This window comes from Denticeps clupeoides, chromosome 3 (genome assembly GCF_900700375.1).
Source record: "Denticeps clupeoides chromosome 3, fDenClu1.1, whole genome shotgun sequence".
Taxonomy (NCBI): Eukaryota; Metazoa; Chordata; class Actinopteri; order Clupeiformes; family Denticipitidae; genus Denticeps; species Denticeps clupeoides.
Genome location: NC_041709.1, coordinates 17,850,213 through 17,868,420, shown reverse-complemented (window position 1 = coordinate 17,868,420; position 18,208 = coordinate 17,850,213). Strand labels below are relative to the sequence as shown.

General features: G+C 41.7%; 1 protein-coding gene across 3 annotated transcripts in view; it reads right to left on the bottom strand.

The window, feature by feature from the left end:
• The window catches only part of whrna (whirlin a), a 72,895-nt gene that overhangs the window by 9,329 nt on the left and 45,358 nt on the right, over positions 1-18,208 (bottom strand). Inside the window, exons 5-10 of one of the 3 annotated variants that reach the window (XM_028972938.1) lie at positions 16,299-16,549; positions 14,415-14,451; positions 5,300-5,512; positions 3,328-3,546; positions 2,095-2,166; positions 564-1,140 (exon numbers count right to left, since the gene is read on the bottom strand). In XM_028972938.1, coding sequence (XP_028828771.1) covers positions 564-1,140; positions 2,095-2,166; positions 3,328-3,546; positions 5,300-5,512; positions 14,415-14,451; positions 16,299-16,549 — 1,369 coding nt within the window. The remainder of the gene's footprint in view (positions 1-563; positions 1,141-2,094; positions 2,167-3,327; positions 3,547-5,299; positions 5,513-14,414; positions 14,452-16,298; positions 16,550-18,208) is intronic. The other 2 variants (XM_028972939.1, XM_028972940.1) reach the window with 2 other exon arrangements.

The window sequence follows — 18,208 nt, the reverse complement described above, 5'->3', positions numbered from 1 at the left end:
GCTGCCTCAGTGATCAGATGGTTTTTGGGTAAAAAGTAAAGAATTGCTTCTAAATGGTTTAAGTAAGATGATTTGTTGGTGCTCATCAATGTAGATTATAAATCCATCTCCAGTCAGAGAGATTTGTATGATATTATATTTATAGAGTTTTTGTCTTGTGTGACATAAAATATTATTATGTTTTTGATCATATAAAATGTAGAATATTCTAACGCTATCATATGTTGCTGTTTTGGTTAACACAAATTATGACTAAAACAAATTATGAGAAAAACAAACAAAAAAAAAGTCCCAGTTTCCATCACATATTGGCATCAAAGTGTCCTGACCTCTAAGTTTTTGTTACAATAAATTCTCCAATGGTGGATGCATGACGCCTCTCTATTTTGTAAAAGGACTTCTTTGATACAGTCATGTCACCTCTGATGAACCTAAGATGATATAAATAATAATGTCACAGTTTGAGTGAAAACACTCAAGAGAGCACTACAAAACAACCAGAGTTAGATTCGACCCTTAATGTCCCATGTGTCAGAATAAAAGTCTCTGACTGGCCTCCTTACCTCTGGACTGAGGAAGTGGCCGAACTTCATTGACATCAGGCTCTGCATTGGGCCGGTGGACCTCCACCATGACAAAGTGATGATTGGAGGTTGGTGAAGTAGGCAAGGTCTTGTCTGGGTGGCCAATGGGGGGAGGTGCAGAAGGGGCTGGGAGAGGTGGTGGTGGGGGAAGAGGTGAAGAAGGAACTGGAGCCACAGTAAGAAGAGGAGGTGGTGGTGGTGGAGGTGGAGGAGGTGGAGGAGGCACATGACCTTTGGCCCGGTTTGGGGATTGCACGCGTGGGAAAGGGCCAATGGGATGTTGACTCACCACAGAGAGCTGGGTGGCTGAAACCTCCTTTTTAGGACGACGAGAGGAGGTGCGTGGAACATGAGCAGTGGGGTCTTTAATGTGTACAGATCGGGAGGAGATTGAGGAACTATTGGAAGAAGGGGCAGTGAAGTACAGGCCAGATTGACAGGACTCAGAAGAAGCCCGCTTGGTGGCTGGTTCACGCCGACTCTGCCTCCTTTCCACACGTGAGGGAGGAGGTGGTTTGAAAGATGGAGGGGGTGTGGAAGTGGACTGTACATCATCCTATGAGATAAAAAATCAGGCATCGTTAAAGCAATAAAATCCCATACGTAATAGAGAAAAATGGACGTAAGAGCTCTGTAGAATCTATCCATCCATTCAATCATTCGCTTGTCCATCCATGAACCTCAACAACATTTAGGTGCAATTCCATCCAAAACCACAGAAAAGAATCTTGGGGAGAACATGTAAACTTATCACCAATCTCATGAGTAACATCCAAGTTGCAATGCTTCATATGTCACTAGAACGTTAGACAGAAAAACACTTAGTTTAGTAACAGCTCGTCAAACACTGCTGGTGGGCAATAATTACTGTGAAATTTGTCAATAAATGCACCTCAGATAAATGTGTGTAAAGGCACACAAACATAAACACACACACACACACACACACACACACACAGACAGTACACACTCAATTTTCAGGCTCGTCACAGTTTCAGTCTCTATTAAAGCACGAGCAGGCCCTTGCCTCTTTCATTTACCCCAGAAACAAACCAAACCAAAGCAGAAACATGAGTGGAAGTGGACTGATGGGAAACGAATGTGACCAGAGATCAAACAAAAGCAATCAAAAGGGCAAAAAAACACTAAGGAGGTGGGAATGGGTTTGACCCGGCTGGATGGAGGGCTATTCCCATGCCCTGCACTTGTTGACAGGGTCAGACATTGTGGAAACTGCTAACGGAGATGTGTGTGTGGGTGTGTGTGTGCGTGTGCATGTGTGTGTGTATAAAGAAAGAGAATGGCATTTTTGCGATTGCTTAAATCTTTAGTATGAATATTTGTATTTTCTTTCTTTCTTTCTTTTGCCTGTTAAGATCCTTTCATTTGCCTGTTAAGATCTGCAGTTTGCTTTCAGGAGCAGCTTCCCTTTTTCTTTCCAGTCCCTCTCTGAGCTCTCCTCCACTCCTTCATTAGTTGTACTGTCGCTCCCTGTGATAGTCAGGCTCACCAGAGAGATGTCAGGCAGCGCGTTGGCACTCTCCTGTGCCTCCTCCCCATTGGTTCCATCAGCACTGTCATTCTGAAAGAGAGAGGGTGAGAGAGGGAGGGAGGGGGTTTGAGAGAGGGAGGTGGAGGAGAAAAATTGATTGGAAAGGAAGAAAGATACATGAAAGAGATGGAGGGAATACAAGAGGGTTTAAAAAGAGTCCATGGATAGAGAAAAGAGAAGAGAATAAATAAAACATGAATGAATAGGTGAGACAAACATTCGTTCATTCTAGAACACTCAGTCATGCAAAAAAACACACACACACATTTATACATACCTACAGTGCACAACAGATATACATTTTTAAAAATGTCAAAATCAACAGGCGTCCCCAAAAATTCCATTACATAAAACATTATAAAAACCCTATAAAAAGCCAGCTGGTTGGATTAGATCCTGGCAGCACATTATTGATGCTCCGTATACATTAACCTTGTGAGATTTAAAAGCCAGAGCCATTCACACACTGATTTATACTGTTCTTTTCCAGCTGAAGCCAAAAGTCAAGCCTCTGCCAGCAGAGAACTGAAAAACTGCATCTACATTCTGGTGTATGTGAATGTGTGTGTTTGTGTGTATTTACGTGTTTTGCGTGTTTACCAGGAGCAAACTCTGAATGTCAAAATGGATCAACTTAGACACACACACACACACACACACACACACACACACACAAAGATATTTTTATATCTTCTCTCGCTCTGGCAGAATTCACTTCACACAGCATTAGCTTCAGTTGGGGGAGACTCATAATCTCTACCAGCTAAGTCAGATTAGTATGTGCTGTGTGTGTGTGAATTCGTTGTGAATTTGTTAGGACCAAAACCCCCCTAAAAAAAACACAGGGCATACGCTATCACTGCCGAACAGAGCAGCATGAACAAGTATACAACAAGTATTTGGATTTCACTTTAACACCACAGCAAACCCATTTGAGCATTCCATGTGTGTGTGTGTGCGTATTTTGGCAGCATCCTACCTCCATCATATCTATCAACCACAGCAGCCTCTCCTGGGCAATTGGGAGGAGGGGGAACAGAATGAATAGAGAGAGAAAGTGAGAGACAGAGGGGTGTGGTAGGGATTGTTAGACACCGCGGGTGTTCAGCTGCCTGTTGGGTTGTGTGTGGGACCGCTATCAAACATAAATATGAACACAACACACACAAGGGCATGTCTGTGTCTCCTTACCCTGGCCGAGCTGAGTGTGGTGTTGGTCATATAGCTGGTTGAAGATGTCAGCGTATCGGGGTAGGATACCATGGAGTAGGAGTCTGCTTGGAGCGCAGACGCTCCAGCCCCTCCCTGTCGGGCTTTCAGAGCCTCGATCTCGCGGCGCAGTACCAGGGCATCAAATCGCTCCAGGTCCTGGGGTGAGACCAGGCTCCGCACCTCAGAGAGCAGGGAGAACTGGTGGAGATGGCAGAGAGTATTGACAAGCTCAAACACATGGCACACACACAAACACACTGAATCTGTTTATAACTTCTGTTCTAGTAAAATACATTTTAAATGAGAGCAAAACCTCCATACCACAAGGCTGCTACTGACTTCTATAACATACACTCCCTTACAAAGACTGGAGAAATCTAATTTTTTGTTTTTATCATAGGTAGACCTCAACTGTGAGAGACAGTGAATCAAATTCACAGTTCACGTCCACGATGAAGTTTCTGGTGATTGGCTGTCTAACGTATCATGATCATAATGATCATTTAACACAGACAACATGCAATTTTAAACCACAAGTGCACCACCTCATCAAAGGACAAGCAACAGAGACAACATAAGTACAGATGTTTCACACAAATACAACACTTTACACACAAATTCAACAATCTCTTCACTCTGGCAGAAAAAGAAAAAGTCTAAAGAAAATCAAGTCAAGTCTTAAAATAAAGTGAAAGTGAAGTGATAGTCATTGTGAAACACTGCAGCACAGCACACGGTGACACAACGAAATGTGTCCTCTGCTTTTAACTATCACCCTTGGTGAGCAGTGGGCAGCCATGACAGGTGCCCGGGGAGCAGTGTGTGGGGACGGTGCTTTGCTCAGTGGGAACTTGGCTACCTTCTGATCACGGGTCCGTTTCATTACCCGCTAGGCCAACCACTGCCCCACCATTTTATATGTATAGTTATAGACTGCGGGCCATTTGTTGTTGTATACAATATGTTAATCATATGCAGACTCAACAGACTGATGATGATTTTGCTTCTAAAAATCATGTTTTTTTATTTTTCACCCAAATAAAAAATACGTTCAAAATAAAAAAAAATCTACCTTTCATGACTGAGGGTGCAAAGGGGACTGAAGCGCTGAAACAGGACATCTTGTATTCAAGACAACAACAAAACCAGGCACGGTAAACTGACCCGTTGGTTTTGACAGGAACAAAACCAACATACAGGAATGTAAAGGCTAGTCCACATTAAGGCAGCAGCGTCGGTCTGCTGCCATCTTCTTCCTTTTAATGGACAGCCAATCAGCAGTATCTGTCCATGATTAGAACCCTGCTCTCATGCTGATTGATGCTGCCTGGGAGCCCAGCAGCACCCAGCACTACTCAGCTGAATACCTTCTTCAGATTTGACTCCACACCTAATTTACATCTACGGTGATCTACTGTGTTGTATAAGCAATATCTAAAACAGTCTATTAAGTAAATTAAAAGGTGGAACAGGGAATTCTTTTGAAAAATATAGAATTTGTCATATTTAGGAGCTTTTAGTACAGCACTGTTTTATATGAGGCAGACCTGGCCATATATCAGCACAGGGAGAGACATTTTCCACAAAAATGCCAACCATAAATCCAACACATTCAGAGTCTCCCAAAAAAGGAGTGCTTTAAAGAGTGAACCTCAGCACTACACACATATACACACCACACGCTATTTGCCATTTAGGAAAGTTAATCCTTCAAGTGCTAGGCTCAGTGTCTTGAACTTGTAAAAATCCTCTGTAGGGATGTGCAGATTCTTCTTTTAAACTAATCTCCCATAATGTCTTTCAATATTTATTTTTAAAAAATTATTAAAAATCCTTCACTTCTGATTAAAAATGGAGTAGTATTGCCAGTTTTTGGCTACAGACTGGAATAGGGAGCAGTGAGCATACATATGTATTCCCTCATACACCTGAAAAGTTACACCACAGTTACCTTGGCGTGTGTGTTGAGGAGTTCGAACAATGCCATCACAAGCTGCTCCACCCCTACGTGGCCATCGCCGTATTCCTCCAGGTAGTAGGCCATGGTCTGGCGCTCTGCCTCAGTAAGCAGGTGCCGTGCCTGCTCCTCCAGCAAGGCTCTGCTCTGGTTCACCAGGCTGGACAGAGTCACCTGAGAGCCGGCCACACCCTTGTAAAAAACGGGCTACAGGATGAACAGAGAATGAGAGAGAGAGAGAAAGGGAGTTACAAGCTGCTGGATCCAAACCTCTCCAAACCAGATCCCAGTTAATGTCCAGTGATGTTCACAAAAGTACAGCACATAACAGAACTATCAAAGAGAAATGTGAGTGTAATTTACATAAATAAGGTGGAAGAAGGACAGACAGGAAAGAGGGATGGGAGGAGGGGAAGAGATCAAGAGGGATGTGGAAGAAAATTAATCGCAATAAAGGGACTCTTAATCACACACTGCCGCAGGACCATGAGACAGAGAGATGAGAAACCAAGGATGAACAGGAGAAGTCCCTTTTCTATTACAACTCAGGTTTAAATACAAAAACTCATTTTAAAACCATGGCTTCATACTGCAAATCTATGGAACGGAGTGTTCATCCCTGTGCTGTTAATGTTTATGTAACATTATTCCACATGTATGTCTTCTTATTCTCTTCTTCTGTGTGTTTGATGTGCTATGAGAAGCAGCACTGCACTTGAAGACTGGAGGAGACGGATGCAGAATGGATTTTTTTTAATACAAGCATTTCAGATGGAGAAGGGTCTAACTGACTTAACAATTTCACACTGAGGTCTGACCAAAAAAAAAAAGCTATTCTGTGACTGAATGTTCACCATGTTCATCACCATCACCCGGCCCGGCCCACTGCCAAACAAACAAAAACCACCAGCATGGGGGCTGAACACTGGTGCCCTCGCTCCATTACACATATCTCCCATCAGATCTTTAGATTACTAGATTACACAGACTAATTAAACTCTTTAAATTCATCTGAGGTTTCATTTTTTGTGTTGACACAGCCAGCCACCAAAAAGCAAATTCCACAAACACTGCAAGGATTTTAATCAGCACAGAGAGCAAGAGGGAAAGAAAGAGAAAGGTTGGAGGACAATGGATATGCTCAAAAACAACATTACTAGTCTGCTTTTCATAAGGTCTTCCTGTCACATAGGACAATCAGAGCTGAGCTACATGCTGAAAGCTGCTCTCTGATCAGGAGGTAAAACAAGATTAGCTCAGCAGGCTGGCTGTCCAATGAATAAAGCGCTCACTGTAAGAAGAGCAACACTGCAGCACAATCCCCCCATCATTAACACATCACACTTGGGATGTGTCTCATTATGGGGGAAAACATTAATACTATGACACGACGACAGTAACACACAGCATTACTCTTCAGAGCTGCTAAACTAGAACCAAACTGAGTTTTCACATGAAACATGCATCCATCCATCCTCACTTAAGCTTCCATGCTGATTTACTAGAGTGTTGTTCTGTGGCGCTTCACCATTTCCTGCTGTCAGCACTCAGAACACTGAATTTGCCTGCACTTCTGATATAGAGCCTGATAGCATGTTTAAAGATCAAAGCTGCAATGCTTTATGGGTCTTTGATGTTTACATTAGATTGATTACAGAGGCATGGCATTGATATCAATTTTTAATAGAACTGGAAGCAAAAGGGTCAAGTAAAATTGATCACTTGGCCTGCGGCTGGGTGTAACGCATCTGGATCCTTGTTCAGAGGACACAGAGGAAAGAGGCATGGAGATGTTTTCCTATTTACCTACACACACCCATGGCAATAACAGCACAATCTTGAAAATTGGATCAAGGAAACCATAGAATATAAACAATAATGCGGCCGTATGAAGGTTATGACTGGCAACTTTAATTTAGCCAGTTTTGTACTGATATAGTCATGAACCAGCTGTGGTTCCTCTCAGCATCTCTCCACATCTTGAATGTGGCCATTTCGAGAAGCTGAGGGAGTTGGATCTACACTTCTGAAGTCATCATTCTATTCCATAATGTGTAAAAAAAATTGCTTACACTTAGGCAAGAAGCCCACATCCATATTAATGTCATAGCACCTACTTGGTGCTGCTGACATGCTTTTCAAGGAGTCCTGAGTAATCATGCTTAATTGGCTCCAGTTGAGATTACTCAGTACTCTGTTATTAGGTGCCTTGGGACCGGCTATGACGGCCCAATGGCCCCAGGGCTTTACAATGGTATTAATGTGTCTTAATATGAAAAGAACAACACTATTTACCTGTTTAGCAAAGTATATTGTTTTAGCAATAATAACAATGATTCCTATGAGGCCACTGCGGCACACAATCCCTAATAGCTAGGTTCACAAAAAGCATTTTTTAAAGGTAACGCCATAAAAGACGGCATTTTGTTGCAAGAAAACAGCGAAATTCTCCACTATGCCCTTTTTGATGCGGGTAAACTGCCTTAAAAAATGCTGTTCATGTTCAAATGCCTTAAAATAAAATAAAATAAGTGTCACGCCATCAAATGTCACACATATTTGTGCTAGTAATAAAACAGCATAAAAAAGCGATGTTCTAGCTGCGTTCTGAGGTCGCCGGCTAAAATATTGCCTAGGACTCCATATCTGCTAGGGCAAATTGTTTGTTTGTTTGTGATATTCATATAACAGCTTGATTCACTACATAGTGCTCATCTACAGTAGATGGCAAATAGCCATCTGCTAGCATTTGTCCTATCAATGGCCTGAAGTTTCCTTTGCATTGTCAGCAGGACGTCAAATGTCAAGGTAACAAATTTTTTACAAAGTCAGTGACACAGTAAGTCAATATTTCCATTGTTAAAACAAGGAACTGGTCATATCATGTTCTGCATCGACCTCTTCTGTCAGTATCTGCTTGTACCAGACCTTTTTCACTTCACTGGCACATTTGTTAAGCTTGTGAATACATCACAGGCAGTCATTGTAATGATGAAAGCAAATTGCAGTTCTTCCTGATGGAGTGTGACCACTTTGCCTGGATACCAAAATTGATCTTCACTGCGCTATTCAAACTATGGATTGGACTTTTGTCAAAGAGAACATTTTGTGTTCAGGCACCACCCAAAAGGGTTGAAAAAGGAGCAGTAAGGCTTAAACCTGCACTCAGCTTTAGCCTTGAGAGCAATGGCAATTGGCGTCCAGAGTGAAAGAGCAGAAAAGCACTTAATGGCAAGTATCGATCCTGAGCAACAATTATTAGGTCGGTCATCACACCGATTTTCTGATGCACCAACTAAAGCTGACTCAGGCAGCATTGCTGATTGTGTGTGATTCTCAGATCAGTGACAGAAAACTGAAAATCCATGTGGTTTCCTTCTCATTCTGCAGGAGGACCTGAGCTATTAAATGACAAAAAGGAGGTGCCTGGACCTGTCAGTATGTCTCCATGCACAGTTTAGTCAGGCTTCTTCTGACATGTCCAGTGTGGAATGGAAATCATGGAGCAGGGCCAGTCTGTGGAATGGGCAATGTAGGCAAATGCTAAGGGCGCCATCCGTCCAGGGGGAGCTGGAGGAAGAAAAAACGTCCTCTGCATTTAACATCACCCGCAGTGGGCAGCCATGAAAGGCACCTGGGGAGCAGTGTGTGGGGACGGGGCTTTGCACATTGGCACCTTGGCAGCTCGGGATTTTAACCGGCACCCCTCCGATTACGGGTCCACTTCCTTACCCGCTAGGCCACAACTGCCCCACAAGCAAAGTTTATTAGGTAGTAGTAATAATAATAATGATTAACGGTAACACAGTTGCAAGAAAAGAGTAAAAAATCCCCACTCAACCCTCCACAATGCCACTAAGTGGTAAAACGCTGTTAAAAATTGTGTTCTGAACACGCCCTCAATGACACATTTTACGCCATCAAGTGTCACACAGGACGGTGTTCTGGCTGCGACCCCCGCATATTCATGCTAGTAATCACAGTGAGTGAAGATGTTGTAGTATTCAGTCTGTATTTAATTGTCATTAAATGAATGTGCAGATTAATAGGTCTTGCAGGTGGAATGAATTAAATGTTGCACTGCTGTCGGCTACTTGCTGCCAAAACCATTGAGTGTAATTAAAGTGGGAAGGAAGACTTTATTATCCTGATGGAGGAAAATCCATGACAGCGGTAAAATTAATCACACATTAAAGTGACAGAACAGCAGTGAACAATTAAGGAATACAAACAAACATGAATGAGGAGTTATGGCAAAACACGTGTGGTTGTGAGCTTTTATGGATAAAAATGTGTGTGAGACAGAGATTATTTGTGTGTGCACATGATATGTATGTGTGTTAGTTGTAATTTTTTTATATGAATGGTTTTGCAAGTTATGAGTGTACCATAGCCTAAACGTTCCTGAACAATTCTCAACACATTACCACAGATCTAATCACTACACACTATCACTACACACATCTAATCACTAATCACTTAAATGAATCATTCTGTCCAAAGATTATGAACTTCTCTAAAGTGGTTATAACCAATTTTCTGGAAATCACCTACATGTTATCATGTGATTGGCACAGAAGTTAGAGAAAAAGAAGGCCTGTGAAGCAACTGATGTTGGTGAAATATTTCCTAATTTGTTGATCCTGCAGCTACTGTTCCCTTTATTACAGTTCAGTCGACACAACACATGAAGTATTGGATCAACAAGACCACATGTGTTTGGCTGAATACATCTCACCACACCTAACAGCAGATGAAGAGAGGAGAGAGCATGGGACAGGCCAGTCCCCACATATAGTACACCAATTCACTCAGTTCTCAGACCTACTTACCTTGCTAAGGACAGAATTCAAACCTCCTGAAGCTGGTTTAGCTGCCCCTAATGGGCTTTCTTCTGTGATGGCAGCTGCTATACAGAAAGTATGGCTGCAAGAGCAGCATTTGTTTTTGTTTTCTGCTTGCCATGGAAATTGATTTCTGTAGATTTCTAAAAAAAGATCTTGACAATGGGCTGAACTTTCTTTATAACAATGTTTAGATTATATTGTGTAGAATTGTATATCAGGCTTTTGAGAGTAAAAGGCCCATTCAGCTAGGGATGCAGATTCTGAATAATGCAGTTCAGACCAGACCTACGGTTCTCCAGTCAAGAAAATAGTCAGGACACCATGTTTCTGGAATTGTGACACCTTTACTCTCGTCTACAAGGGAGCATGTCAGAAGGTGTCCCTGGGACTGATCCATGATCCAGGTATCCTTAACTCAGAGGCGTATCCACTTGCCAGAAAGGGGTCTTAGGTTACAGGCTTTACCTTGAGATCTTTTTGGCAGGGTGAATTTCATCATTTATATTACACCAACTGCTCTTGACTTCCTGTCATTGTCTCTTTCTATACTGGTTCCATGAGGTGGGGTGGGTATGGATGTCCTACACTTCATGTGTTGTACAGTGTGAATCTACTGAAAGGGAACACAAGGTTACGCTTTCAGACAGTGTTTCCTGAAGAAGGGGAAAGAGGACTACAGACTACACATCCCACCCCAGCACCGCAGCATGCTGAAAAGCATTTTCTCTTTCAGCACTCCACAATTAAAATATGTGTAATCTTCATGTGAAAATAAGCATCAGCATCATCTACACTATCTTTCCTATCCTAAACAACATATCATGCATGTGAATTTCCTAATGGCAGAAGCAGCCCACATTATCACTCCTTGTGTGACTGTCTGCACAAACTCATTACGGCACTAATCCATGAACCCACCCCGAAAGTCAGCATGGGTGTCGGGACACACCCACGTGGGCCATGGCTATTGTCTTGACACTGTTATTTTCTTCTGTTGTGCTTCCTGAATGTCAATTAAACTTCTCTTTAGAGCGAGGATGCACACATATCCATTTTTTAATGAGGGCCAAGGGAAATAAATATGCACACATGCACGCGCACACACACACAAACACACACACAAACAAAACAATCACCCTTCACCTAAACACAACTTCAGAAAAAATATTCAATATGACAACATTTGGCCCCTATTAAGATACAAATGTTTATCTGCTCATGGAAACACGCACAGACACACATACGGTGCTGAGAAAAGCTATTTCCACATAGCCCAAGTAAACATTAAATTCTGTTAAGTGAAGATTGCATTAATTAAGGAAAAAAAATTATCCAAAAACACAGGAAGCACTTTTTCAAAGCACTGTACACACAATGAGCAGCTAACAATTAACAATGTTTCTGGTGTAGTTACTAAATCCAACACAATTCACATTAGTAATTTCTGTCCCTTTCCATTTAAATGCATAACATCCACATCCATTATGACAGCATAATTCCACCTTATCTAGTTCAAATGGTTAAATTGATGATAAATAATTCATTGTAATGATTAATTATAGATTAATTGATTCATAATTAATCACAATTTAAAAAATGTATTATGTTTAAAACTATAATAGGATGGGGAGTGATTTTTTTTTTTTTTTATAGAAATGAACAATTAACAAATTGATCAGTTTTGTCTAAAGGAGCAACTCAATTTGACCTCAGCTCAAAACTGTTGAAACTGCTCAGTTTGACCTTTGCTAGTTTTCCTCCCCTTGCATGGCACCCTCAATTCTTTTTAATTGACTCGCCTGACTTCCTGCAAGTTTTATTGTGAGATGCCGCTTTGCGTATAATCACTTGATCACTTGTAAGCATTTTAATCAGATAGGTCACCTTGCATGATGCACATTCACCAGTAGAGTAATAAAGTGTGGACATAAGCAAACACAGCCAATCTCATTTTCTCATTTAGTCACACACACACACAAACACACACACACACACTGGATGCAGCAGAGGAGACGCTAACACCAGCTGACTGCTGGTTTGGGAAGAAGGTCTGGTGTTTCAAGGTACAGGTGGGATCAAAGCTCCGGGTGACAGACGGACACCCTCTCTCACAGCCCTGTCTCATTTGCACACCGTCCTCTCCGACGTGCAACACACGCACATTTACAAGGTCACACTGCTCGGGGGTAGAGCCTTAATTGATGTCGGCCTCTCCCTGCCTTTCAGTTTTAAAGTCACCGTCTAAATGTCTGTCGAAGCCATGTAGCCTCTTCAGTAACCAACCAGGCACACCGCTGCACCTCTCTGTCCTTGGATTCAGAGCAAAAACATCTAGCCAAAGTCAAAGCTGAAGTTTACAAAGCAAACTCTCTGTGTTGGGCCACGCATACACCCTACTGCAATTAAGGGTGAGAATCTGTCAATAAGAGCCATTCGTTCTGTATTACCAAACTTGGTGGACTGTGTCATCACAACGCCATTAAACCTATAATTAGTTGGCTAGGTTTCAGTGGAGAGTAGGGCATGAGCAATCTGAGTCCATCTGAATGGGGCATAAATTGGTTTTCTGACAGAGCAGAACACAGTGCTGAATATACATCCTTCATCCAACACAACGCAAAACAGGAGTGTGGGGCACCTTGGGATGAGTGGAAAGGGACAAATAAAAGAAACGCTAAAGTTTTTCGTAAGGGTGGTGGGGACACAAGTCTGGAATAAAATGTAGATCTTGGAAGTCTAGTTTATGATGATTCATTTCACTTGGGACAAGCGGCAGGACCTCCCGGTACTATTTCCTTGTGCATTTTCACTTTTTGTAATTAGAAATTCAAAATGCAAAAACAATAGACAGGAGCAAGTGGTCAATTTATTGATAACTGCGTTGAACCTTAAAAAGGTTGTAAGACTATAAACCCAAAACATAATTAAATCTGTCCAAAAAGGGACTCAGTATTGAGTCATTTTTGTTTCTAGGAGGCTGGTGAGAATATTTGTCCGTTGTTGAAGATGGCTTCAGAAAGGGCATCCAGGGTCTGGAAGGGAGGTCCATTTTTATAAACTTCCCTTGCTAACTATCCCCAAAAATTCTCAAAGGTGCCAAGAGAATAAGAGAAGAGAACAACATTATTCTCCTGGAAGAGTGGCAGGCATTGTGAACTACAATGTTAGTTCACAACGAAAGGCCCTAAATAAAACTTTCTTCCACCTTTAAATATTCAGCATCAGTAATGCCATTCATTTGGGTCTACCACATGACTTTTTTTGTCCCATAACACTCAGGATATTTCAAGAAATTGTGCAAATGAACAATGCTGGCAGAAAATATTTTTGCCTTTGCCATCAGGAGGTCATGACAGTGTGAATGCCTTAGAGGAAATGACATGAAAGGTTTAAATATTTTGATAAGTGGATGAACAGCCTGTTTGAAATTAAAGGCAGTTTTCAGTAAATTGCCTATTCTCTTTTTTTTTGTCTCCTGCGCAAAATGCGAATGCTAAAAAAATGTACACCTTGAACTTTGTTCAATAGTCTGTGAAGATTCTCAGCCATCCAGGTGAATTTGTCTGAAAGTTGAGAAATGGCGACTGGACTTTCTTTCTTTAAGGTAGAGATGTTTCATTCTGCATCCACAGAACTTTGTCAATCTGAGGGAAGTTGGCTTGTGCCCACAAATTTACCCTCCAGTTTGGTTTCACCTCAATCCCGCCTTTGTTCAGTAGTGTATACCTGCTACATGGCCCCAGTCATTGTCAGATGTCAGTCATCATTACCCATAAAATTAATCTATACTATGTTTTTGCCCTTGTGCAAATGATTACTTTTGTTAGCTATAAGTACGTTTTAATGTAGATGTGTGTGTCTGTGTGCACGTTTCTTCTGAAAGCCGAGTTCCTAAATTATTCTAAAGTCAAGCAGGACCAGAGTCAAAATATTTTCTTCATCTGAAACATGATGTCTGCTGCCAAGAAGGGGGAACAATAAATTATGCATCTCTGCCATAACTAGGTAGTGAAATGTTCAAACATGCCCCCCCCAAAAAAGAACCACACTCCTCATATGGCTCCTCATATTGCAGCCACTTCATTCCACATTTATACATGCACAAAGAACACGGCTCATCTTAGATTTGGGCTTCGCTCTGAAATATTCATACAGGAGCAGCATGTCTGATTCAGAAGGTCAGCTGCCTATGCCGGAAGGAGGAAATCAACCATAATAAAGGTGAGCCAAATCTCTTTCATCTCCTCGGGACCAGCACTCACCTTTCCTGATGCGGAAGCTCCTTGGTCTAATGACAGTCTGCATATGACAAGAAAAACAGAGATCAGGTGAAATCAACCGCAGATACAAACATCAGATACAACAAGATGCAGCAACACTGAAACCTGCCCTAGGAAAGGTAAATGCTGCTTGCTGGCATAGTCTGAGAATGTGGATTTGAAATGTGATGAATATTCACATGATAAATAATGCTCACAAAAATATATATGCACAACAACATAGGTACTAGATCCAGTTTCATATTTGTCTCACATTTGTTTAGATAAACCACTGTAGATCCGTAGTGCAACACTGTTTACCCATTCAAAGCAAAAAATAAATTGAAACTTTAAATATTTAATTGAATTCAACTAAAACTATACAAAAACCAACCAAATGGTTTCATAAATGAGTCAAATGTTGTCCTCTTGGCAAAGTAATGTGCTGCTGTGTTCTAAATAAGCCTATTAAATCTATGACTATAAAACCAGCAATAAAACATATGAGTGGTGCAAGACCCATTCCTTAACCAACAGGGGATCCTGTTATAGGAAATGTCAGCATCTATTCAAGCTGCTAAGGGCTTGAGGGCAAAGAAATGGAACATTGGTGTGTTCAACATGACAGTAATCAACATTTATGTGGCCGGGTGTGGAGGGATAGCCACATATAATTCGATGAGCGTTACCACCGAGTTATTTACCCCCCCTCTGCAGAGAGACGACGGTCTCTGCATAGGTGAGCTAAAAACAACCTTTAATAGCTTTCGGTTCCATGATGAAGGGCTCACCCGAAAGCATCTCTTCTTCAGGGATTTGAAAACCATCTGTCGCCAACATGTCATATCAGTTAGAATATTGAGATCAATTGGGTTCACTGTGTTTTCCTTTCTCAAAGCTGCTTATCAAAGACATTCTTGTTTGAATTATATGCATTTCCAAAGAATGAAACCACAATGGCAGACAAGGAAAAAAATCACAGCAAAACTAGAACTAGAACTTGGACTAAATTGGACTTATGAGAGACTGGGGGACAATATCCCTTAAATTCTAAACAGCAGTCTGTGACTAATTCCTTAAACACCCCTGCTCTGGGGTCTAGTAAGAGTGGTAATTTGGTCCTGTATAATTGCCAAATTCCTTTATAATCAACTTTGTAATTACAATGTAATGTGTTCTGCAGCCATGCTGCTGGACCTGAAGTATCAGTGAAATATTTGATCAATATCTTGAATCTTGATCTTTATCATCAAGATAAAAAAAAATAAATCTAAATATTGATTGTATGATAAAATGCCAAAGCAGCTGAAATATTAAGATTTAATGACACGCAAGAAATGCAAGTTAGAACAGCATGCGCCGGGTCACTACTGCTGTTTCTTTAAGATCCCAGGTGATCTCATGACTCTGCTTAATTCCTATAAAGATGAGATAGCTGGCAGTTCTCCAACACGGTACTACACAGAACTTCATTTCTGGTCCACTACTCTTCACCTTAATTACTTTCAAACAAAAACGTTATCCATTAATCTCCACTTGGGGTCCACCCCCTCTCTCTAGCTCAGTGGTCTGCACTCACTTTCGATCGCTCTGGCACATGTTATATATTTCTCTGTATCTATGCAAATCTGCAAACTAAAACGTATTATTATTAGTCAGGAAGTCAAAGTGGATTTCTACAGCAAGTGAAATAATGGGAAAAGATGGGAAAATGCCTTTCATATGCACAAGGCATACAGCAAAATGTAGCAGTGACCTTTAAACCAGGAGTCAAGTCTCTTGTACCTGGGAATTAAAGCAGAGAACTGATCTAGAGCTTGGTTTTAACACAATCAAACTTTAAAAGAGGCAATTAACCAGCCAGACACCTCTCTCACTCTCCCTCACCCTGCCACGCTTCCGCTGGCACTGGTGTCGGTGATCTGGGAACTGGCGATCCATTTGGTCTCTCCCACCACGGTGCGGGCATGCGGCAGACGTCCCACGTCCTTCACCGTCATCATCAGGTGGCGCGAGGACTTGAGAACGCGAACCGCTTCGTCATGTGGGATGCCCAGGAAGCTGCGGCCATTCACCTCCAGAATCTGGTCACCCACCTGCATAGGGGGAAGTTCACAAATAGGATAGGACAGGGCGGACTGTCATGGGAGGGCAATGGTAAAAACAAAAGGTAATGCGGTAGAAGAACAATAGGGTCATGTTGGGGTTGCAGTAGTAGAATGAAATAGGAGACATTTATCCAGTGTTCATATAAAAAGATGAAATGCTTTGATTCTGTGCACGTTTACTCAAATTAAACACACAGACAGGCTTGAATAAATATGAACCAGGAATAAAAAATGTGATATTAAATTAATTCACTCCAATGATTAATTGATTAATTATGTCTTAATATCATTGGACAGGTCTTAGCCTTCAAAGATTTTCTTTTTATTGCACCTGGCTCGACGAAAGTGAAAAAGTGAAATGAAAGTGATTGTCATTGTGAAACACTGCAGCACAGCTCACAATGACACAATGAAATGTGTCCTCTGCTTTTAACCATCACCCTTGGTGAGCAGTGGGCAGCCGTGACAGGTGCCTGGGGAGCAGTGTGTGGGGACGGTGCTTTGCTCAGTGGCACCTTTGCGGCTCGGGATTCGAACTGGCAACCTTCCGATAATGGGTCTGTTCAAATTCAAATTCAAATTTTATTTGTCATGTATACAGTCATAAACAGTATGATATGCAGTGAAATGCTTTTGCGACTACTATAGACCTCAGTATTGCAAATATTGCAAGTATTCAAGTGGAACCAATATGCAAATATTGCAAACATAACCAAATATTACAATTTTATGTTATATTAACAGGTAGGGTGAAAGTGTGCAAATGTGTAAAGTGAGAGTAAAGTGAAAATATGCGCAAAATTCTGCGTGGGATTGAGTCCAGAAGTGATTGAAAGTGCTGGAGTGTATTAGAGTTCTGTCCTATGCAGTGTTGTTGTTGTTGTTGTTGTTGTTGAGATCTCGTATAGCCCGCAGGAAGAAGCTCCTCCTCATTATCTCTGTGTTGGACATCTCTCCCTGATCGCAGCAGAGAGAACAGTTCATTGTTGGGGTGGCTGAGGTCCTTCACTATCTTCCTGGCCCTGGTCCAGCACCGCTTGCTGTAGGTTGATTGAAGGTCAGGGAGTTTGGTACAGATGATGTGTTCAGCTGATCGAACCACCCTCTGTAGGGCTCGCCTGTCCTGCATGGTGCTGTTCCTGAACCAGGTTGAGATGTTTCCCATCAGGATGCTTTCTATGGTGCAGGAGTAGAAGTTCCTAAGCACCTTGGAGGGCAGTCTAAAGTCTCTCAGGAGTCTAAGTTGGTAGAGACGCTGCCGGGCCTTTTTCACCACGGTGTTGATGTGACAGGACCATGACAGGACCTGCGTGATGTGAACACCGAACTGTCCACTCTCTCCACTGGGCTCCTGTTGATGACAGGGGTCTGGTAGTTCCGGTGTCTGTTTCCTTATCCGCTAGGTCTTCACTGCCTAGTATTGTATTATTACTGCCTAGTAATTATTCTTAATTTTTATTATGATTTATTATTGATTAATTTTCATTATTAATTATTATTATTATTTCTGCCTAGTAATAGTATTAAATACTTTAAAATGATTACTGTTCTGGATATTTTATGCAGTATCCTTTACACCACATGCAGTCGGGGAATCTGTGCATTGCCATAAACTGCTACTTTGTTTCCAGCTCTGTCGGAGATGAAGGAAAAACAATATGCTGTGCAGGTTATAACAATGCCTCAAAC